This window comes from Bos indicus, chromosome 16 (genome assembly GCF_029378745.1).
Source record: "Bos indicus isolate NIAB-ARS_2022 breed Sahiwal x Tharparkar chromosome 16, NIAB-ARS_B.indTharparkar_mat_pri_1.0, whole genome shotgun sequence".
In the NCBI taxonomy this organism is placed as follows: domain Eukaryota; kingdom Metazoa; phylum Chordata; class Mammalia; order Artiodactyla; family Bovidae; genus Bos; species Bos indicus.
In genome coordinates this window covers 59,319,287-59,343,971 of record NC_091775.1, presented here as the reverse complement: position 1 = coordinate 59,343,971, position 24,685 = coordinate 59,319,287, and the positions used below count along the sequence as shown (strand labels likewise).

The 24,685-nt window shown below is 40.6% G+C and overlaps 1 protein-coding gene across 1 annotated transcript in view; it reads right to left on the bottom strand.

Moving 5' to 3' along the window:
- Window positions 1–24,685, bottom strand: part of BRINP2 (BMP/retinoic acid inducible neural specific 2) — a 143,450-nt gene that overhangs the window by 23,771 nt on the left and 94,994 nt on the right. The window contains exon 3 of the mRNA XM_070768490.1: window positions 224–414. Within this exon, the coding sequence (XP_070624591.1) occupies window positions 224–414 (191 nt within the window). The remainder of the gene's footprint in view (window positions 1–223; window positions 415–24,685) is intronic.

Genomic DNA, 24,685 nt, shown 5'->3' with positions numbered 1-24,685 from the left:
TTTTTAAAAATGGATGTGCCAACACTTAGATGTGTAGTGTAAACAGTTGCTTCTTGATTCACTTTTTCTTAAAAATATTCTGATTAGGTTTTTTAAAAAAAAAAAAGGAAGAATAAAAGATCCAGGAAAAGTATCGAAGCTGTAGTCAATAGGTGTTAGAAAGCTATTTCCAATGGTCTGGCAACCAGCGAGTGTAGGATGGTAGGATCAAGGTACTGCTTACCTCCGAGGGTGGCAGAAAGTAGGAAGTGAGTGCCATACTTTTTGATCAGGCTTTCGGTGACCTGTTGCAGGTTGGGTCTCCTTCCCAGGAGGCGTATGTTCCGGATAAACTCTGGGGCAAGAGGCAGTGGCAAACTAAAGAAGTCCTTCCTTTCCAGAGCCAGGTTGTTCACTTTCCAACGTGCAAACTCCCTGGAGGGAAAGACAAGGGAAAGTTCATTGTATTCTGGGACAAGAGGAATAAAGTTGGGAGCAGGCGCGGTTCTTTCTTCACTCGCACAGCCTCATCTCCTCTCAGCACACATCTCTGCAGATGCAGGCACCAGTGCCTAAAAGAGGCCCTCTGGCGTCTCATTCCCAGGTGGTAAGAAATCCCTATCCCAGTTGACCTCCCAGAATATGCTCCCACCCGGCCTTCTCATTGGAGAGTGGCTTCCCTTCTCCCGAAGGCAGTCATGGTAGTAGTGTGTAGTAGGGGAAAAACAAACAATGAAAATATTGGAAGTGGTTTTCAGAAATAGGAAAATGAAAGAAAGTATAGTCACTTAGTCATGTCCGACTCTTTGCAACCCCATGGACTGTAGCCCACCAGGCTCCTCTGTCCATGGGGTTCTCCAGGCAAATATACTAGAATGGGTTGCCATTCCCTTCTCCAGGGGATCTTCCCAACCCAGGGATCGAGCCCAGGTCTGCTGCACTGCAGGCAGATTCTTTACCATCTGAGCCACCAGACAAGCAGAAATAAGACCTAGTCACAATTGCAACTCAGTGGATGAGTCACCTCACGACCTCTGTTACCCATTTTTGAAGTCAGAAGATTGGTTTAGAACAATAGTTCTTAAACTTTTCAGTCTCAAGATACTACCACACTCTTAAAAATGAAGAGCCCCCTGTATTCATGTGGCTTATATCTAATGATAATTACAACTTTAGAAATTTAAACTGAGAAATTTAAATCCACTTTTTCATTATAACAGAAATAAAGCCATTACAAGCAACATAAATAACATATTTGTGTGACAATCACTGTATGTTCTGAAGCAAAACAGATTTAGTAAGAAGAATGGCATTTTCTTTGCCTTTTGGCAAATCTCTTGAGTTTCTGGCTTAGCAGAAGAGAGCTGCATTCTTGTATTCTGTGTTCAATCTGTTGTGATAATTGTGAATATTCTTCTTTGGGACCACACTACACTCAACAAGCATACTTTCTTAAAGGTTAATTACTGTGTGGACTCTGAAACCATACCAATAAATTTTTCATACTCAGTTACATTAAAATCCAGTGTTCTATTATGCACTTCGAATGCATCTTTTTACTCTGTGATTTTGAAACATCATATACTGGTCATCCATCTGCAAAATATAGGACCATTGAGTTATTCAGATCTTCCATATTTTGACATTTTTTATTATATAATATCAAAACATCATATTTGTTAATATCACCACAAATCTCATCAAAAAAGTCCTTAAATATTGGAAAGCTGTCAAGCTTATGATGACAAATACAAGTTTTCCAAAATTCTAATTTTCATTTGAAAGCTTACATTTTATCACTGGTAATAAATACTGCCCGTTGTTTCCCTTAAAGAAGCAGGCTTGCTTCATTCTTTTATTTATTTATTTTTGAGAAACTGTCTGCCAAACACTACAATCTGAATAACCATAGTTTGTCTCTTGGTTGTTCGAGAAAATTTAAGTCGTTCCATGAAAAAAATGGCTATTTCAACTCAACTCAATCAGAAAACTATTTTTCTCTGAGACCACCATTCTTCAGTAACCTCAAACATGCCTTTATGTGTACTTTTCACTTTATCATACAAAATATTAAAAAGACATGAGCTCATGGTCAAGATCCAATAAAAATAGATTTTACTGCTTCAGGGGCATCCGTGAAGCTAACACGCATGTATATGTGTATGCATTTTGGTTCAAGTATGTAATGATGACTATATGACTACCAGCGTCATTGAGTGAGACTGCCCTTATTCAATTTAAGATGCCAGCAGTTTCATTCACCATTACTTTTGCACATTTACTGCAATGTCAACATGGACATCTTGAAAGGAACTAAGGGGATATGCATTTTAAGAACCTTTATACTAAATGATGGCAAAGTTCCTTTCTAGTCCCATCTGGAACGTTAATATTCATGCTTTTCTCCTCACTGAAATATTTGTATTTTAAAGGATGAAATTTAAATGAATATATCCACTAGTAAGAAGAAAAAAAAAAAGAGGGAGTTCTTTTCCATTGCCTCCCAAATTATAGTAGAAAGGATCAGCTCCACTGCCTTAGAAAACCACAACATGTAAATAAAGTCTTAACATTCTCACTCAACTCTGCTCTTTATAATAGTGCCAAACCTTGGTCTAACCTTCCCTCCAAATCTATGAAGCAAAAATGACAAGGCCACAGAAAAAAATAATTCAGAATAAATAAATAAAGAGCATGTCCACTGGAGACTATAGAATCCTCCTATCTAATTCCAGAAACTAAGAGAGGGGGCATGTTCCAAACATTACCAGAGAAATAAAGGAAAAGAGATGACTAATAATTCATGGGTTCCCACAAAACCTTTTACAATTCCCATTGTGTGGTTTTATTTATCTAAGCAGACAAGTTCATAATAATGCATTATCATTTATTTCCTTTGTGTGGGAAATGCTAAACTTTAATTAAAGTAGGGTATTTGTGAAAAGTATTTTCTATCTCAAATCCCACTGCAGCATAATGAACAGTTGCTTGGTTTCACTTCTTACTGGCTGGACAGCCAATCAAACACATAGAGGAGCTTACTAAAAAAACAAAAACAAAACAAGACCCAGCCATGTTCTGCACACAAGACTCATTTCAGCTTTAAGGACACATATTGAAAGTAGGGCTTCCCTGGTGGCTTAGACAGTAAAGAATCTTCCTGCAATGCAGGAGATCTGGGCTCCATCCCTGAGTGGGGAAGATCCACTGAAGGAGGAAATGGCAATCTACTCCAGTATTCTTGCCTGGAGAATCCCATGGACGGAGGAGCCTGGCAGGCTGCAGTCCATGGGGTCACAGAGAGTCAGACACGACTACACACACACAAGGACTATACTGAAAGTGAAGGGATGATCAAAGATATCCCATGCAAATGGAAACTAAAAGAAAGCTGGGGTAGCTTATTTAAAAAAAAATAGGTGTAAAGTCAAAGACTATAATAAGAGACAAAGAAAGTCATTACATAATGATAAAGAGATCGATTCATCAAGAAAATATAACATTTATAAATATTTATGCACCCAACATAGGAGCATCTAAATATGGAAAGCAAATAATAATAGATCTGAAAGGAAAAATAGACAGCAATGCAATAATAGAAAGCAACTTCAGTACCCCACTTTCAAAAATGGAAAGATCATCCAGACAGAAATCAGCAAGTAAACACTGGACTTAAACTACATGTTAGACTAAGTGGACATAACAGATATTTATTTATAGAATATCCCATTCATCAGCAGAATATATTTCTCAAACACACATGGATCATTCTCCAGGATAGCGCATATATTAAGCCACTAAACAAACCTTCATAAATTGAAGAAGACTAAAATCATATCACACATCTTCTCTGACCATAATGGTATGAACTTAGAAATCAATTACCAAAAGAAAAATGGAAAATTCAAATTCACTAATGCATAGAGATTAAACAGCAGGCTCCCAAACAACCAGTGAATCAAAGAATATATCAAAAAAATAAAATCTTGAGACAAATGAAAATGGAAACACAAATGCAAAAACCTGTGGGAAGTAGTAAGGGCAGTTCTAAGAGGAAAATTTATAGCAATAAATACCTACATTAAGAAAAAATAAAGACCTTAAATAAACAATCTAACTTTATACCACAAGGCACCAGAAAAAAAGAACAAACTAAGCCCAACGTTAGTAGAAGAAAGAAAATAACAAGATCAGAGCGGAAATGAATGACATAGTAACTAAGAAGACAACAGAAAAGACCAATGAAACTTAGACTATTTTTTGAAAGGTTAAATAGACAAATTGTTAACTAGACTAAATGAAGGCAGAACCAAAAAAAGACTCAGATTAGAAATGAAAGAAGAGACATTAAAAATGATACCACACAAAGGATAAAAGACTACTACAGAAATTAGGCAACCTAGAAGGGATAGATAAATCTACCAGTACAGAATCATTAAGAAATAGAAAACCTTAACAGTCAAATTACTAATAAAACCAAAAACAAAATTCCCAATGCACAAAAGTACAGGACCAGATGGCTTCAATGGCAAACTCTACCAAACATTTAGAGAAGAATTAACCTGATCCTTCTCAAACTCTTTCAGGCAAATAGAAGAGGAGGGAAACTTTCATACTCATTTTATTAGGCCACCTTTATCCTGATACCAAAACCAGACAAGGACATTATAAGAAAAGAAAATAGCAGGCCAATATCCCCAATAAACATAGATGCAAAAAATTCTCAACAAAATGTTAGCAAACTGAATTCAATAGTACATTAAAAGGATAAAACACCTTAATCAAATGGGATTTATTCCAAAGATGCAAGGATCAATATGATACACCATATTAACAAAACAAAGGATAAAAATCATATGATTATCTCCATAGATGTAGAAAAAGCATGTGACAAAATTCAACATTCATTTGTGATAAAAATTCTCAGCAAAGTGGGTACAGCGGGAACAAGTGCAAGCCTGCATGCTTAGTGACTCAGTAGTGTCTGACTTCATGACTCCACAGACTTCAGCCCACCAAACTCCTCTGTCCACAGGATTCTCCAGACAATAATACTGGAGTGGCTTGCCATTTCCTCCTCTAGGGGATCTTCCCAGCCCAGGGATAAAAGCCAGGTCTCCTGCTTTGCCGGTGGATTCTTTACCATCTGAGCTACCAGGAAAGCCTCAACATTATAATGGCCATCAATGACAAGCCCACAGATAATATCATATTCAATGATGAAAAGCTGAAAGCTTTTTCTCTAGCATCAGAAATAACACAACATTGTCCATTCTCTTCACTTTTATCCAAGATAGTACTGTAAGCACTATCAAGAAATAACAGGCAAGAAATAAGTCACTCAAATCGGAAAGAAATAAGTAAAATTGTCTCTACTGGTAGATGGCATAATATTATACATAGAAAACCCTAAAAACTTCACCCAAAACTGTTAGAACTAATAAATTCAATAAAGATGAAGGATACAAAAATATACAAATACAGTTGGATTTCTATAAACTAATGGTGAAATATCAGAGAAATTAAGGAAACAATCCCCATTTACATTTGCATTAAAAAGAATAAAATACCTAGGAATAAATTAAATGAAGGAGGTAAAATATTCAAACACTGCAAACTGTAAGTCACTGATGAAAGAAATTAAGAAGACACAAATACATAGGAAAATATTCCATGTTCACGCATTGGAAAAATCAGTATTGTTAAAATGCCCATACGACCCAAAGCAATTGCAATCCCTATGAAAATTCCAATGGTATTTTTTACTACTTTCTACCAAAGTAGAAAAGACAATCCTAAAATTAGTATGGAACCCCCAAATACTATGACCAGCCACAGCAACCCTGAGTAAGAGGACAAAACTGGAAGTATCACACTTCTTGTTTCAAATTATACTACAAAGCTATAGTAGTCAAAACAGTATGATATTGACATTAAAAAAATAGACACAATTGATTGAAGGACCAAAACAGAGAGCCTAGAAATAAACCCACACATGTAAGGGGCCAAAAATATTCAACGGAGAAAAGATAGTCTTCTTTGAGATAATGGGAATGATAATTGGAAAATTGGATAACTATATGCTAACAAATTAAACTGGACCCCTAAATTACATTATACATAAAATCAATTCAAAATGGATTACAGAATTGAACTTAAAACTTGATACTATAAAACTCTTAGAAGAAAACCTAGGCAATACGCTCGTTGACATGAATCTTGGTGATGTTGTTTGTTTCTGGCACCAAACAATTGTCCCTGATTTGTTAAAGACCACATTTAGATGTTATTAAATAACAAAGAATTTCTATCCTATCAATTTCTATTCTATTAAATTGTTAGAGGGTGAAAAACACAAGGACTCTTCTATTTTCCACAGTTTCTTACAGTGGTGAAATACCCTCACTGAAAGGTAAAACCATCTTAAAAAAGAGGTGGCTCCCACTTTAATTAAATCTAGTAAATAAAAACTGGTGGTCACATTGCTTACTCAGTGCACTTCATTCAAGACTGCTGACTAGTATCTCCTTCAAGAAACTTGCCCTGACTACCCCATCCAAAAGGGTATCCCCATCACTCACTCTCTGTCTCTATGCTTTATAAATCTTTTTAGCACTTATCACTAGCTGAAATAATACATATTTTCAATTCTCTTTCTCTCCCACTAGAACATAAATTCTGTGAGGGCAGGAATGATTCTGTCTTATCCAGCAGCAATAAAATAATGCTAGATATTCCAAAACAGAACAACAGTAGATATTCAGTAGATGTTGTTGAATGATTCTCTCATTTATTTTGTTTATTTAAAATAAACAATCATTTATGTCACAGCTCTCCTAATCCTCTAGTTGTTTGCAAATTATTGACAACGTGATAAAAGAACTTACAGGATGAGAATACATAGAAGCAAAAAGCACTTAATGATTGACGTGAAATAAAAGTAAAGCATTCTAAATGTGTATGCATATCAAAGGGAAAATTAAATTTGACTTATAAAAATGTAACTTAAGGGCATACTTCTGTGACTTCTTATATATAAATCAAGGCACTGATATTTTCTTATGCTTTGGTAAACTGAGTCTGGGTCCTCTTCCATTGTTGTCAGTGGACATGGACAACTTCCGATGACTGTCCACAGTCCACACACACAAGTCCAGTGAGTACAGAGCGCCCATTCGGACTCGGCTGTGCTTTACACTCAGTGTTAATGATCTCGAGCTCCAACCCTCTATACTGTGTCTAACAACAATTTTTGCCACACTCACAGAGTTAAAGATCCCCAAAGAGGCAATGATCCTGAAGTCTTGTACTTTTCCTTAGTCTTAACCTTCTGTTGTCCAACATGAGACTTGACGTATTTTATTGTATCACGTATTTTATCCAAACCAAACCAAAGATCTGACTGTATCTTACGTAAGTTGAATATACTGAAGTTCAGAAAACTTAGTCAGTTGCCTGATGTCACAGGACTACCAAGAGGGAAACTGGGGCTGTTAGGAGAAGCATTTGAGTACGATTCGCCAATCGTTCTCCTGTCGTTGTGTACACTCACAATTCTCTGTATGTTTTGAACTGGGATCAATGAATGAGGCTTCTCAGGCCTGAGGAGACATGCACAGGTAGTTCTGCCGCCCCAGACCCTGCCCAACTGCCCCAAGGGCTGAGGGCATCAATACATGGACACACCTGTCCATGACGCATTTGTAGCAGCACACATGCCAGCCTGCACAGAAGCTGAGACCCTCTCTTCCATTCCTCTTGCATCACAAGAAAACCATGAATTAGTTTCCCGAAAGCAATATAACCATTTGGCGTTAGAACCAGAACAAAATCTAGTGTCCTAACCCTCTCTCAGAGCTATTAACAGCAACTATGATTATGACGACAATCATAACAATGAGACCCAGAGAAGTTAATAACTTGCAAAAAATCACACAGTAAGTGGCAGAGCTGAGATCAAAACCCAGGTCAATACCATACTGCTGTTTCTATAACACAGTTTTCCTTTGTGTACTTTCAATTAAGTGTATTTTACTTTATGCTAATTCTTTTTAAGTGTTTACTGTCTTTTAACAAAATATTTTCATTGCCCAGAACACTTACTTCCTTTTATTACCTACACTAAACAGAATGTACTATATATCCAAAGCATAGTGCGAGGCATACGCCAAAGCAAAACCCTCTTTGGACAAAGGTAGTTTCAAGACACCCATTTGTGGGAGGAAAATTGAGACCTAGGAAAAAAAAAAAATCAAGTCCATGCACCGGGTACCATGCAAGGAATCAGAGATGAAGGCCTGAATCCGGTGCCTATGCCTGCTCTGGAAATCATAACACAGAATAACAAACGACTTAGAAAATGAATGATACTGTCTTAGGAAGCTTTTTATGAGCCAATAATAAAAAAAATAATGGTTAACATTTAATGAATTCTTAGCATGTGCCAGGCATTCCAAGTATCTTGCAAGTATTAACCAACATAATAGTCAAAATAGTCAATATAATATTGAAAATATTCGATATAATATTCAAAAGACCCCTATAAGTAATAAAATATAATTATCCTCATTTTACAGACAAGGAAATTGAGGCACAGATAATTTGCCCAGTAGGTAATACCCAAAGTCAGGAATTAAACACAGGCTGCCTGGCCCCAAGATCCACAGTATTCACCAAGATGTTATACCACCTCCCCTGCGAAACTCAAAGGAGCAGTTGTGATTTTATGAGTGGAAGCACACGTGTGCAGGCAGGTACGCTGTGCGTGTGTAAGTGGTAGGAGCATGTCACTGGAGAAAAATACTCTCCCCAAACAAAAACCTCCTCCATAAACTGGTAGGGCACCGAATCAGAAATAAGCATCAGGCTTCTGCTGGTGGCAAGAAGGTTCAGGCTGCGAGGGCACCCAGCGGTTTTCCCTTCTACTTCACTAAATTTCCTGCCTGCCCTTTGGGGCCCTTCACTGAATCAAAATAATGGAGAAAACATCTGTGAATGGAGTTTGAGCCAAAGTGGTAGAAATTGTGCTTACAGAACTTATTAACCTGGTTCCTTCCAGCATCTGAAAACCTCAGAAGGCAATACTGGAAGGCAGCCTGAGCTATTCAAAGAGTAAATGTTCATTTCCAATTTTTCATTTAGTAGTGGGTTTTTTTTTTTTTCATAATAAAATAATCAAGGCTCTTTTTTTCCCTAGGAAAAGGATGTTTTCTATATATCAATTACATTAACACATACTACTACAATTAAGCCATCATCTTTGTTTCAATTAAGACATCAAGTAAATTTCCATTTCAATTTAGCCATTTCTCCTAAAATCTTCTCCTACTGTGACTGTTTCACAGTCAACAGTATGTGAAAGCAAACATTTTAAGCACTAGGGAAGCCCATTTGGAAAGGACCCTTAAAGCAGCAAAGGGCGAAATCAAGGGCGACCAGAGCTCTCCAGTGTGGACTCTGCCTGCAAAGGTGTTCATCCAGCACTTCAAAAAGGTGCTGGAATTAACAGAAGTTTAGGCCATTTGCTATTGCATTTTAAATTAGCCTAGAGTGAATCACACATATTTCTGTCAAAGGATTTAGCATACCCATACAATCATTAATAACCAAAACAAAGTTTAGGGAAGATATGATCCAGACTGGGCTTCCGAGGTGGCACTGGTGGTAAAGAGAGTGCAAAGTCGCTCAGTCGTGTCCGACTCTTTGCGACCCCATGGACTGTAGCCCACCAGGCTCCTCTGTCTGTGGAAATTTTCAGGCAAGAGTACTGGAGTGGGGTGCCATTTCCTTCTCCAAAAGTGGTAAAGAACCCGCCTGCCAATGCAGGACACATGAGACTCGGGTTCCACCCCTCGGTTGGGAAGATCCCCTGGAGGAGGGCATGGCAACCACTCCAGTATTCTTGCCTGGAGAACCCCTTGGACAGAGGAGCCTGGCAGGCTACAGTCCATAGGATCGCACAGTCAGACACAACTGAAGTGACCTAGCAGAAGTGATTGTAGTTATCTTTGCCTCAAACTGCTTAACGCTACTGGTCCAGATTGCCAATACATGATGCTTCTGCTTATACATGAGTTGAGGGATTTTTCTGGGATCCAAAGGGGCCTGTGACAGGAGAGCTAAACCGGCAGCCGAGTGCCAAGCCTCAGGCGATGGGAGCTTCAGCAGGGCCTGGGGAGCAGGCCAGCTCTGGATCTGAAGAAAAAGGGCCTCTGATTAGAAGACTAAATGGCTACAAGGTGTTCCCAGTTTGAAAACTGTAAATGAAAAGGGGTGCCCCCACGTCACAGCTACCGACACGCGTGTCACCCTCCCCTGAAGTACTGTGTTCCTCTGTCACACACAAGGTCAACAAGAACTGCTAGCAAGAGTCCCCCACCCTGCAGAGTCCTGTACTCTTAGTCATGAAAGAGGCAAAGAGCACAGCTGGTGGCTTCCATCCAGGTGAGATTTCCAGCAGCAATGTGCTGAAGAACCACTTTTTGGGCTTGTAAACTGAGAATCTGAGAATCTCTTATAAATTGAGAATATCAATCCAGCCCCCTTGAAGAGTCATGATCCATGAGCTTCCCTCCCTATGAAACCTTAAGGGAGAAAGTATTTTTTAAAAAATCCATAGTTTAATCAGAAATAGAGTTAAAGATGTAGAAAATAAACTAATGGTTATCAGGGGTCAGTTGTTCAGTCCCCCAGTCGTGTCTGACTCTTTGTGGTCCCATAGACTGCAACATGCCAGGCCTCCCCGTCCCTCACCATCTCCCTAAATTTGCCATTGGGGTGCCATTGAAGGTAACTAATAAGGACCTACTGTATAGCACAGGAAACTCTACTCAATACTCTGTAATGACCTATATTGGAAAATAATCCAAAAAAGAATGAATATATGCATATGTGAGCTTCCCTTGTAGCTCAGCTGGTAAAGAATTCACCTGCAGTTCTGGCAGGGTTTGATTCCTGGGTTGGGAAGATTCCCTGAAGAAGAGAAAGGCTACTCACTCCAGTATTCTGGCCTGCAGAATTCCATGGACTGTATAATCCATGGGGTCACAAAGAGTTGGACACGACTGAGCAACTTTCACTGTCACTTTCATAACTGATTTACTTTGCTATATGGCAGAAACTAACACAACACTCAGAGAAGGCAATGGCACCCCACTCCAGTACTCTTGCCTGGAAAATCCCATGGACAGAGGAGCCTGGTAGGCTGCAGTCCATGGGGCCCCTAAGAGTCTGACACGACTGGGCGACTTCACTTTCACTTTTCACTTTCATGCATTAGAGAAGGAAATGGCAACCCACTCCAGTGTTCTTGCCTGGAGAATCCCAGGGACAAGGGAGCCTGGTAGGCTGCCGTCTCTGGGATTGCAGAGTCGGACACGACTGAAGTGACTTAGCAGCAGCAGCAGCAACACAACACTATAAGCCAACTATACTCCAATAATTTTTTTTAATCCATAGTTTAAAAACAAAACCAAAACTATACCTCAGTGAGGCTGAAACTTAGTAGTAATGAGCACTGCAACCTACAATATGGGTGATGGTACTGAGACCTCATGTTAAGAGCCGATTATTATTACCAGTTTTCCACATCTTTTCCTCTGCGTGGGAAGCACATTTAGGCTCATTTCCAAGACCACTAATATGGCTGCCATTTGGAAAATCACATTTCCTGTATCCCGAGAGAGTGGCTTAGCCCAGCCCCCTCCTCAGCCCAGTCCAGCTCTGCACTCCTGCCAACTTGTTCCATCCTGTCCCAGTGTCAGTGTGCCCCTGAGTGCCCAGAGCCCATTTGTTCCCCCTAAATTAGAATCCAGCCTGGTTTTACCGGGGAGGGATTCCATGCTGTTTCCAGCAGAGCCAATTGATCATCACCTGCTCACTCAGGCAGCAGTTCTAAAAGAGGTTCTGGTACTACCTGAGAGGCTGGGAGAGGCCTAAAGGTCACCTGTAAGTTCACCTGTAAGTCCAAGATGCTCAACTCCAGCTCTACTTTGAACACAATGGCGGAAACAGTGGGCTGGTGTGGTCAGCAATGTCTCCCTTTTCTAGTCCTTATCCCTCCTTATCCATTTCCAACAACTTCTCTTTGGGGGGTAACCACCTCCGAACTTTAGTATTTAAAGGGCTGCAGTGATAATAGGGACTGAACTATCATCCTCCAAAAGGCTGTTTTGATATGAACCATACTTTTAAGAAAAAATACATAACTGATTTTCCTTGAAAAATGAAGGAAGACACAGGCCAGGTCATTAAATAAAATAGTTAAGAACTTTGGAGAGAAAAAGATGGGTTGGCTTTAAGCCAAGTACAAAAATAGATTTCCTGTCATTTTTCCTGTGACTTGACATTGTCTATGGAAATTGTCAACCAATGACTATGGGAAAACTTCTTACATACCACCCAGTTCTAGATGAATGCAAATATCTTTGTTCTCAGAGCCCACCTATCTCTTGGGAGAGTTGCCTTTTTCCGACTAGCTTGATACTAGCCAATATGACATGAGTCAACACTGAGTGTTGGACTGTTGATTTTCCTAAGGATTCTAGGAAAGAAGCATTCTCTTTCTTCATCTTTCCACCAATATTCTTTGTATTTCAGGCTATTTCTCTCTTCACAGAACTCAATCCATCAAGCTAAGGCATCATCATGTTTTCCTTTTCATAGGACTCATATTCTTTGCCTTAGGAAATTCACAGGAAAAAGAACAGCCAAAGCCAACATATACATTGAAGGATGCCTGTTATTTACCTCAGTGACTCAGTCAAGGTGGTTTCATGCTCTTAAGGTGGATATTTTAGAGACTGAGGGATATATCATGCTTTGGCTCCTGTACAGAAGCCAGTATTTCTAAATACATCATATCATCAAGAGATTTCCATCTCAACAACAGCTCACTATAATGTACTTGGCTATTAGAGTCTTTACTGCTATAATGAATAAGACATGATTAATCTGAGCTATAAAAATAAATTATAATAAAACCATAACCTCTTGTATTGGCATAGAGTTTTCCCTTAGTTTTGTAAAAAAAAGAAAACTGTACACAATTTTTACACAAGCTCAACAATTTTAGAAATGCAAGGACTTCAAAAAAGAGGAAATGGATTTATCACTACTTGACTTTTTATGAACTTTTTAGAGGTTAACAAACGAAGAGATAGAAATTGAGAAAAAGGACCAAGTCTCCATTGATCGGCGGTAGAGTTTGGTGAGCACCCACGTCACGGCACAAGTGGTTTTCTACCTTTGTCTATGACCTGTGTTCAAGTTCAAAGACCACTGTCCCTCTTTGTCATGTTGACACTTCCCAGGAAATTCTTTTGTCCCATTTACCACTGCGGCTGGGAGAAATCTCCAGGCAGAAAAACTCCAGTCCAGAAGCATTTGGTTAAATAATGTCTCGGCCCCTGCAACTCTAGGAGGCACAGAAGCAGAAAGAAGTCCAGCCCACCCCACATGCTCTAGTGCCCCCAGTCCACCCACTGGAAGAATTCAAGAAGCCTGGCATGGAGGTAATTCAGCAGCCTGCTGTGTTCTCAAACAACGGTCCGTAAACAATGATTGGCCAATTTCATTCTAATCTTCCCAATTTTGCTCTAATTAAAATCAAGCTGTAGCTTTCAAACAGTTTAATTAAGGCTGATTGGGAGAAATGGGGAGGGGAGACTCAAGTTTAAAGGAGGAGGACGGGATCCCTGGTGAACCTCGCACCGCACAGTCCGGGCTCAGGGGTGTGGAGAGGGTGCTGAGAGTGGTTATGCTTGCGGAATCAATAAGATATACAGCAGACACATTGAAATGAAGGACCAGTGGATCTAGGAGACTAGAAGGAACTGAAAATGGAGCTAAGGCCTGTGTTTTCCAAGGCACAGAAACCTCAGCTCTGCCCTGACCTCCAAACCTGCTCCCCACAGCTCATCTTTTTAACTGAGGAGAAAATGGCTTTGTTCACCACTCTTCACCTTCTGTTGTGGTTGTCTTTGCTCAGCAAGCTGACAGCCCATGCCAGGCTTCTCCCCAGCAAACATCCACGGGCTTCCAATCATCTATTTAACCCCAAGAGAAATCCCCCTGACTGGCAGTTCCTTCTGTTATTTGACAAGTTTATTCCTGTTGCAATGAGAAAGCCCTTCTGGTATTTGGGTGCATTTGCTTTTTATACAGGTCACTCTTCTTTGGATTAACTATTTTTAGTTCCTTCAATACAGCTTCCAGATCCCTAGACTGTCTAGTCAAAGCTATGGTTTTTCTAGTAATCATGCATGGATGTGAGAGTTGGACCATAAAGAAGGCTGAGTGCTGAAGAATTGATGCTTTCAAACTGTGGTGCTGGAGAAGACTCTTGAGACTCCCTTGGACAGCAAGGAAATCAAACCAGTCAATCCAAAAGGAAATTAACCCTGAATATTCATTGGAAAGACTGATGCTGAAGCTCTAATACTTTGGCCACCTGATGCAAAGAGCTGACTCACTGGAAAAGAAGCTGATGCTAGGAAAGATTGAAGGCAGAAGGAGAGGGGGATGACAGGATGAGATGGTTGGATGGCATCACCGACTCAACGGACATGAGTTTGAGCAAATTTGGGGATATAGTGAAGGAGAGGGAAGCCTGGTGTGTTGCAGTCCATCGGGCCGTAAAGTCAGACACAACTTAGCAACTGAACAACAAAAAATGTAGCTATAAGATACTGCCTTTTAGCCTGAGACCCATAATAAGCATCATTGGAGGAAAGACCTAATGGCCCTTGTGCAGACGCACAACCTGTAGTATAGATAACTCAGCCAACCTACAGGCGCTGAGTGAGCAAAATGATTATTGTTTTGAGCTACTGAGAGTGGGGGATCTTATTATATCCATGGCCATAATTAACTGATACACACCACAAACTTGTCTTATTTTATAGACAAGCTAGCTGAGACTCAGATAATTAAAGTATCTTCATCAAAGATAATAACCAACCAAAATTGAGGATAGGTCTTCCCTAGTGGTCCAGTGGTTAAGAATCTGTCTGCCAATGCAGAGGACACAGGTTTGATCCCTGGTCCAGGAAGATTCCACATGCCATGTAGCAACTAAGCCTGTGTGCCACAATTATTGAGCTCATGAAGCCACCAGAATGAGAAGCCTGCACACCACAACTAGAGAGTAACCCCTGCTCACTGCAACTAGAGATAGCTCACACATAGTAACAAAGACCCAGTGCCTGCAAAAATAGATAAATATAATTTTCTTAAAAGTGAAGATAGACTGTGATCTTTCTCCTATATACATTTCCTTCACTGATGCACCTGAATATTGCATTTTTTTTGAGACAAACATTCTGGGCTAACAGTAATCTCATGGTGAACCAGACACCTCCACATTTTTTCCAACCTTAGACATTTTTTCCACAGCTAAGCCAGGATTCCTGTACTCTATTTATGCAGTTGACATTTTGAACTTAAACTCAGGGCTCTCCATTTCCCCCTTTTCTTGCATTTCTCTCCTTTGTGGAAGAGACTGGAAAGTTGTTCTGTAAGTAATTTAATTTTCCTCCTGAACTCACAGAGAGCTTTCCCAGCTTCCTCTGCATTTTAGCATAAGCACATGACTGAGTTTTGGCCAGTGGAATATCAACCAAGATCTAGCCCACAAGACTGCCTATGAAATCATTCATGTTCTCTCTCTTTCCTTGTTTAGTAGGACCCACAGGGGAACTCTGAGGCCTGAAGTAATGACAGTGACTGGATAGACAGAAAGAGTCTTGGTTCTGAATGATTTCACAGGGCAGTCTCCTCTTAATCCAATCACAAATTGCACTGGACATGAGCAAAAATAAAAAAAATAAACAAACATGATTTAAGTCACTGAGATTTGGGGACCCTTTGTGCCAGCAGTTAGCCAACTCTAATTCCACCCTGATCGTGCAGATGCACAACTTGTGCACACACACAACCTGAGCATGGTTAACTCAGCCAACCTACAGATGCTGCATGAGAAAAATGATGGTTTTAAGCTACAGAGTCTGCGGGATATTTCTATAACCATATTCTTGGTCGCAATCTCATATCACAGCCTGGCAAGTAATCTTCACTTGATATTATTACTTACCTGGATAAGTGTGTGTTGTGTGTGTTAAGTCGCTTTAGTTATGTCTGACTCTCTGCAGTCCTATGTACTATAGCCCACGCACAGGGTTTCTCTGTCCATGGGATTCTCCAGGCAAAAATACTGGAGTAGGTAGCCATTTCCTCCTTTAGGGGATCTTTCTGACCCCGGGATCGAACCTGTGTCTCTTATGTCTCCTGCATTGGCAGGCAGGTTCTTTAGCACTAGCATCTGGATAAGGGTCCCTTTCAATTATCTAATTTTATTGCCTATGTGGTCAAGCATCCATGCTCTCATATTGCCCCAGTTCAGTAACATTCCCGTATGTGCGTCTTTCATCCTTACTTTGTGAGTCCAGATGGAAATGATGTTGGTCTTGAGGCCTTGACTTCAATGCTGTGGGATCGTGGTGCATGAGTTGTGTTCCACAGGGAAACCACCTGTCACTGTTAAGGATTTATTTGGGACTATCTACTCCTTGGAAGGAAAGTTATGACCAACCTAGATAGTATATTCAAAAGCAGAGACATTACTATGCCAACAAAGGTCCATCTAGTCAAGGCTATGGTTTTTCCAGTGGTCATTATGGATGTGAGAGTTGGACTGTGAAGAAAGCTGAGTGCCGAAGAATTGATGCTTTTGAACTGTGGTGCTGGAGAAGACTCTTGAGAGTCCCTTGGACTGCAAGGAGATCCAACCAGTCCACCCTAAAGGAGATCAGTCCTGGATGTTCATTGGAAGGACTGATGCTAAAGCTGAAACTCCAATACTTTGGTCACCTCATGTAAAGAGCTGACTCATTGGAAAAGACCCTGATGCTGGGAGGGATTGGGGGCAGGAGGAGTAGGGGATGACAGAGGAAGAGATGGCTGGATGGTATCACTGACTTGATGCACATGAGTTTGAGTGAACTCTGGGAGTTGGTGATGGACAGGGAGGCCTGGCGTGCTGCGATTTATGGGATCGCAAGGAGTTGGACACAACCTTGACTGAACTGAACTGAAACTATAAAATCATTGGATAAATTAACTCAGGATACAGTTCGGGAGAACAATATGTAGATTTGAAGTGATAAATTTGATTAATGCATGAAGATTGCAGTAGAAAGAGTTTGAAGGGCTTCCCCTTCTTTGTTACATCTTTTTCAATGAATCTTTCTTCATTTTCTCTTTCTTCCTAAGATTTTCCACTCTATTGTTTTCCATATTTATTCTCAAGAGATCCCTCACAAGAAGAATATGCACTTATCTTTAAATAAAACAAATTTATTTTTTAGTTATCACCAAATAAGCCTATAAAAAAAGTCCTATTATTCTACCCATTTGATTGATGAGAAATATGAAGCTCAGATATGAAACAACTTGTACAAGTTCACACAGCTAGAAGTAGTAGAAGGTCAGTTTAAACCCACATAGTATAAATGTAGAGCCTGAAGCCTTACCTGCTTGCTTTCTGCTTCATCTAATTCAGTCCCAGATCACCCTACTCTTAGGGAGTGACTTCGTTCTCTTATTATATCCTTACATGTGTTAGACATGGTACAGAAATCTAAAGCTACAAAGGTGAAATACATGTTTTTTGTCTTCAGGAGCTCAGAGCCAAGTGAAGAGCAAACAGAGATAGTCAAATAAATAATTAACTAAATGTACAAAATAAGTTCTAAAGCAGAAATATGAACAGTTGTCGTGGAACCAGAAGTAGGAATAACTAACTTGTCTGTGGGAGCCAAAGAAGATGCTATAGGGAGGTGATATTTGGATACGGGTTTGAAAGGTGAGTTAGAGCTTAGCTGGTAGAGAAAATGACAAGAGCTTTGCTGGAAGACGAAATGGGATATGGAAAGACACATGGGATCTTAGGAAGTCTTCTGCATCTGGGCAAATCTGGAGATGCTCACTGAGACTGAAACAGAGTTATCCTGCTTATCCTCTGCAGGAAGAAATACAGAGGATAAGCAGGTGGGGTATGATCAGTGGCACAAGGTCAGAATTCAAGGAATAACTATTGGAACAGTGAATGGATGGATTTAGAAGAGACTTTCATGTTTAGAAAGCACACTGGGTTTTATCCTTTGGGCACAGAGGGCCCAACAGAAGATTTTAGGCAGGTTGGATTAGAGAAGAGAGAAAAGGCCAAGTGGTAAATGAAGCTGCGACAAGAGAGAAGAGCCTGGCTTTGAAAGGCAGTGCTGAGATGAAAGCCGCACAAGTCAAATGGAAGATGGGGAAGAGGTGGAAGTTATAGGTAACTGGTCATGCTATGAAGCACAGCAAATAATATGGGAAATGCAATAATTGTGTAGAGAACAGGATGAGGGCCATTCTGGCTATGACTTTAACACAAATAAGCCTAGGTGTACAAAATCAAATCAAGTGGGAGGCGCAATTCTTTGAGAAGCTGAGGAAAAAAGTCAGGACTTCCTTCCCCCCACTACATTTCACTTGAATGAAAAACCTAGATTCATTCTCTCACCATAAACCCAGAAAGAGAAATGCCAGGCTGGATGAATCACAAGCTGGAATCAAGATTGCTGGGATAAATATCAATAACCTCAGATATGCAGATGATACCACCATAATGGCAGCAAGCAGAGAGGAAATAAAGAGGCTCTTGATGAAGATGAAAGAGGAGAATTAAAAAGTTGGCTTAAAACTCAAGATTCAAAAAACTACAATCATGACATCCAGTCCCATCACTTCATGGCAAATAGATGAATAAAAAATGGAAACAGTGACAGACTTTATTTGGGGGGAGGGGCTCCAAAATCACTGTGGATGGTGACTACAGCCATGAAATTAAAAGACATTTGCCCCTTGGAAGAAAAGTTAGGACAAACCTAGACAGCATATTAAAAAATAGAGATATCACTTTGTCAACACAGGTCCATCTAGCCAGAGCTTTGATTTTTCCGGTAGTGATGTATGCATGTGAGAGTTGGACCATAAAGAAGTCTGAGTGCCTAAGAATTGATGCATACTTTCTAACTGTGGTGCTGGAGAAGACTCTTGAGAGCCCCTTGGACTGCAAGGAGATCCAACCAGTCAATCCTAAAGAAAATTAACACTTAATATTCATTGGAAAGACTGATGCTGAAACTCCAATATTTTGGCCACCTGATACAAAGAGCTGATCCATTGGGAAAGACCCTGATGCTGGAAAATATTGAGGGTGGGAGGAGAAGAGGATGAGAGAGGATGAGATGGTTGGATGGCATCACTGACTCGATGGACATGAGTTTGAGCAAAGTTCAGGAGATAGTGAAGGACAGCGAAGCCAGGCGTGCTGTATAGTCCATGGGGTCAGAAAGCACTGGACACGACTTAGCAGCTAAATAGCAACAAAAACCCACAACATATTTCCCACTTTTCTTGTAGAACTGATGCTTCAGGTCCTGAATAGAGTCACCACATTTTCTGAGGTGCACCATGACCTATATCACTAATTTTCAAGAACTGCACAGAATACAAGAAGTTAAAGAAAATCTGTGGAGAGGGAAAGTGCTTGGTCTGAGAAACTCCAGAATGGTGAATTGATACTGATCTGTGACAAAAGTCTTGAGCACTTTGAAAGGTGACTAAGCAAGCAAGCTCTCCAGGAGCCAGAAAAAAAAAAAAAAAAAAAACCTTATGCTTATGTTGACATCAATTTCTTGTTTATTATCTCTTTCCTTGTTTACCAGGGCCCAGTAAAGAACTCAGAGGCCCTAGGTGATGACAGAGTGATGGGATATGAGTCTTAGTCCTGAATGATATCATGAAGGTCCAAGATGGAAAAGAGAGAGGAGGGAAAAAAGAAACAAGGACAACAAACAAGTTTGAGAGACATAACATGAAAAAGGGGAAAGAGAGAGAAAAGAACTTCTGGAGGGAAGTCTCAGTATGCTAGTAAGTCAAAGAAGCGCGGAGAATAACAACTGTTTTCAAGCATCTGGAGAACTTTTTGTGAAGAAGAGGCATTTTCACTTATTCTAGATACACAGGAGAAAGAAGACTCAGAAACAATGAGTAGAATTATGAAAAGGAAAAAAAAGACAAAAAACTGAGATTCAGTTTCATAAAAATCTGTAGCATGTTTGGGGCTACTGGATGGAAATTGGCTTCAGAAAACACTCAGGACTGGACCTCCCTGAGCCAGGTTGATCACTTTCTTGGGGATTTGTGGAGTGGTTGTCTGCCTTGGGTAGGAAATAAATGATTTTAAAGTTTGCTTATGGAACTCTCTTCTACTGTTGGTGGGAATGTAAATTGGTACACCCACTATGTATGACAGTATGGAGGTTCCTTAAAAAAGAAAAAAAAAAAATAGAATTACCATATGATTCAACAACCCCACCCCTGGGCATATATCCAGAAAAATACAAAAGCTCTAATTCAAAAAGATACATGTACCCCAACATTCACAGCAGCACTAGTTACAGTAGCCAAGGCATGGAAACAACCTAAATACCCATCAACAGAGGAATGGATAGAGAAGACGTGGTACAGATGCACAGTGGAGAATTACTTGGCCCATAAAAATGAACGAAATAATGCCATTTGCAGCAATGTGGATGAACCTAGAAACTATCATGCTTAGTAAAGTCAGAAGAGAAAGACAAATAAAATATACACTTAGTATACGATAACACTTATATGTAGAATCTTAAAAAGTGATACAAATGAACTTATTTACAAAACAGAAACAGACTCACAGAAATAGGAAACACACGAATGGTTACCAAAGGAGTATGGCAAGGCTGTATATGTCACCCGGCTTATTTAAATTATATGCACAAAATCCTTCAAACTCGGCTTCAACAGTATGTGAACTGAGAACTTCCAGATGTACAGCTGGACTTAGAAAATGGAGAGGAACCAGAGATCAAATTGCCCAAATCTGTTGGATCCTAGGAAAAGCAAAGGAATTTCATAAAAACATCTAATTCTGCTTCACTGACTACACTAGAGCCTTTGACTGTGTGGATCACAACACACTGTGGAAAATTCTTAAAGAGATGGGAATACAAGACCACCTTACCTCCTCCTGAGAAACCTATATGCAGGTCAAGAAGCAACAGTTAGAACTGGACATGGAGCAACAAACTGGGAAAACTGGGAAAGGAGTACATCAAGGCTGTATACTGTCATCCTGCTTATTTAACTTATATGCAGAGTACATCAAGCAAAATGCTGGGCTGGATCAAGCTGGCATCAAGACTGAAATATCAATAATCTCAGATATGCAGATGATACCACCCTAATGGCAGAAAGTGAAGAGGAACTAAAGAACCTCTTGGAGAAGGTGAAAGAGGAGAATTTAAAAGCTACCTTAAAACTCAAGATTCAAAAACTAAGATCATGCATCTTGTCCCACCACTTCATGGTAAATAGATAGGGGAAAATGGAAACAATGACAGACTTTATTTTGGGGGGCTCCAAAATCACTGTGGACAGTGACTGCAGCCATGAAATCAAAAGATACTTGCTCCTTAGAAGAAAATCTATGACAAACCTAGACAGCATATTAACAAGCAGAGATATCACTTTGTAAACAAAGGTCTGTAAAGTCAAAGCTATGGTTACTCCAGTAGTCATGTACGGATGTCAGAGCTGGACCACAAAGAAGGCTGAGGGCCGAAGAATTTATCTTTTCTAACTGTGGTGCTGGAGGACTCTTGAGAGTCTCTTGGACTGCAAGGAGATCAAACCAGTCAATCTTAAAGGAAATCAACCTGAATATTCATTGGAATGACTGATGCTGAAGCTCCAATACTTCGCCCACCTGATGCAAAGAGCCAACTCATTGGAAAAAACCCTGATGCTAAGAAAAATTGAAGGCAAAATGAGAAGGGGGCAGCAGAGAATGAAATGGTTAGATAGCATCACTGACTCGATGGACATGAATTTGAGCAAACTCAGATATAGTGAAGGATAGGGGAATCTGGCATGCTGCAGTCCATGGGGTCACAAAGAATTGGACACGACTTAGGGACTGAGCAACAACAACGTGTGGTGTGTGTGTGTAACTGAATCACTGTGCTGTACACTTGAAACTAACACAATATTGTAAATCAACTAAACTTTAATAAAAAATAAAAATAAACTTTCCTTCTAATTCACATTTCTGGGCACCTTGGCTCCATTCTGCCATCTCATGTTGCCAGGCTGCCCTACATCCTCAGACACTATTTCTGTAGCTCTGGGCTCTTACTCTAGACCAACCACTAAATCTGTGGTTCTTTGATTTAGTCTCCAGGGCTGCAGGCACCAGAATGGACATCACCCTACTTGGTGGAAACAGAAGGCAGACGAATGTATTATCAGCCTCTAGAGCCACATTTCCTCTATGGAGTCCCATTTGAGCATCAATTTTCAGATGACTGAGGCTGACCTTCAAGGACTTGACAACCTCCTTTCCTCTGCATGTGGTCTTTATTAGACTCACCCTTTAGAACATAAACAGAACACAGCTAAGCAAAGCCTGGCTCATCACACTGAAGTTTACCTCTGTTACTAATAAACCAACTATGTGACCCCCGTTGAGGGATCATTAGGTATTTACATGCCTCTGTAGCTTCAGGAGAGCTCACTCCCCAAAGAGTCTTCCTTCCTCTTCCTCCTCCGTCACTAGTGTGTCCCCAGTGAGGCGCAGGCACTGCCAACATGCATGGAAGACGAGAATTCTCCCAGGCAGCAAGGCTAGTAATGAAGGTCTGGTGCAAAGCTAGTTCTGGCTACCTCATTTTAATCCCTCTAGGGCCTCCTGCCTGGCCCGTGAGACTATGTGTTCATACTGACGTCCACAGCCTGTTTTTTTTTTTTTTTCCCGCAAGGGGGAGGGATAAAGAGGCACATTTCTGGGCTCAGGGGAGAACCTGGCATGGTGGCAGAACTAGGGAGCATTAAATAAGTGCAGAGGGAATCACACAGCACCAAGGAGGAGCTCTGCCTCTAAGCCATGGTCCAGGTGGCTAATCTGCTCACCCTATTCCTACAAATTCTAAAGCTGACTTGGGAGTCCCAGCCTCTAGGTCTCTTTCACTGCTTCATCTGATTCCATGATACGCTGTGGACACAAAGGGTAAGTGGGAATGACCCAGAGATATACCAATCTTGTCGTTACATGAAACTCCACATTTACACAGTGGCCCAATAAGCAGAGGTTATATCCATCACCCATGGTTTCTTCTGGCTGGATGGAAATATTCCTTGAAATATAAGACATTTCCAAGTGGATAGTGTGTGCTTATGAATCAGTAGCTACTGGATCCTAAAGTCAGGGGCTAGAGATTGGCTTAGCACTGGATTTTTATAAGCCATTGCCAGGAAAAAAAATAAGATACTGCATTTTGGAAATGGCATTAAGTGCTCCTCCAGTAGAGGATTTGATTTGCAGAAATTCAATTTACACCGCACCCTTAGAGAAATACACCACAGTGCAAAGCCGACACATACAAAATTCTCTGTGGGTGAGCTGCTCCAGGAAGGTTCATCTGTAGCTTCCTCCCACTAAGGGTTCCCCAGAGCCCAAGTACAGATGGAGAGCTCAGGTGGAAACACAGAACTACAGGGTCTTTGAGTGGGATGAGACACCTTCTAGCCCCCTGAGACCTAGCTCTCCATCCCAAAGATCTGCCAGAATGCCAGAAGGAAGAGTAGGAGGGGCAGAGAGCAGAAGTAGTTATAAGAGAAGGCCCCATTTCTCTTGGAGCATTAAGAATCCCAGGTTCAGATTTTATTCAATAATAATCATATAATGGTCAGATCCTCTACTGTATTGACTGCTGACTCTTCCTCTTACCAGTTGCATTAACACCCTCAAAAACCCAGTGTCTTCATCTGTAAAAATGTACACCAAAAGTATCTCCCTGGTACATTTCTCATAATGATAATTTTAACGTATATGAGACTCTTAATCTCAGGGTTGTGGGTTTGAGCCCCACATTGGGTGCATGCTTCAGGGCTTCCTAGATGGCACAGTGGTAAATAACCCACCTGCCAATGCAGGATACACAGGTGAACTGGGTTCAATCCCGGGGTCAGAAAGATCCCCTGGAGTGGGAAATGGCAACACACTCCGGTATTCTTGCCTGGAAAATTCCATGGACAGAGGAGCCTGGTGGCCTACAGTCCACAAGGTCACAAACAGTTGGACACGACTGAGCATGCACATGCAAAATTACATATTATTATGCATTTAGTATGCTTTTGAACTGTGGTGTTGGAGAAGACTCTTGAGAGTCCCTTGGACTGCAAGGAGATCCAACCAGTCCATTCTGAAGGAGATCAGCCCTGGGATTTCTTTGGAAGGAATGATGCTAAAGCTGAAACTTCGGTACTTTGGCCACCTCATGCAAAGAGTTGACTCATTGGAAAAGACACTGATGCTGGGAGGGATTGGGGGCAGGAGGAGAAGGGGATGACAGAGGATGAGATGGCTGGATGGCATCACCAACTCAATAGACATGAGTTTGAGTGAACTCCAGGAGTTGGTGATGGACAAGGAGGCCTGGCATGCTGTGATTCATGGGGTCTCAAAGAATCGGACATGACTGAGTGACTGAACTGGCACTTAATAAGATGTTAGGAACATTGTGAATATTCAATATATATAGTCAATATTTATTATTGTTATTACTAC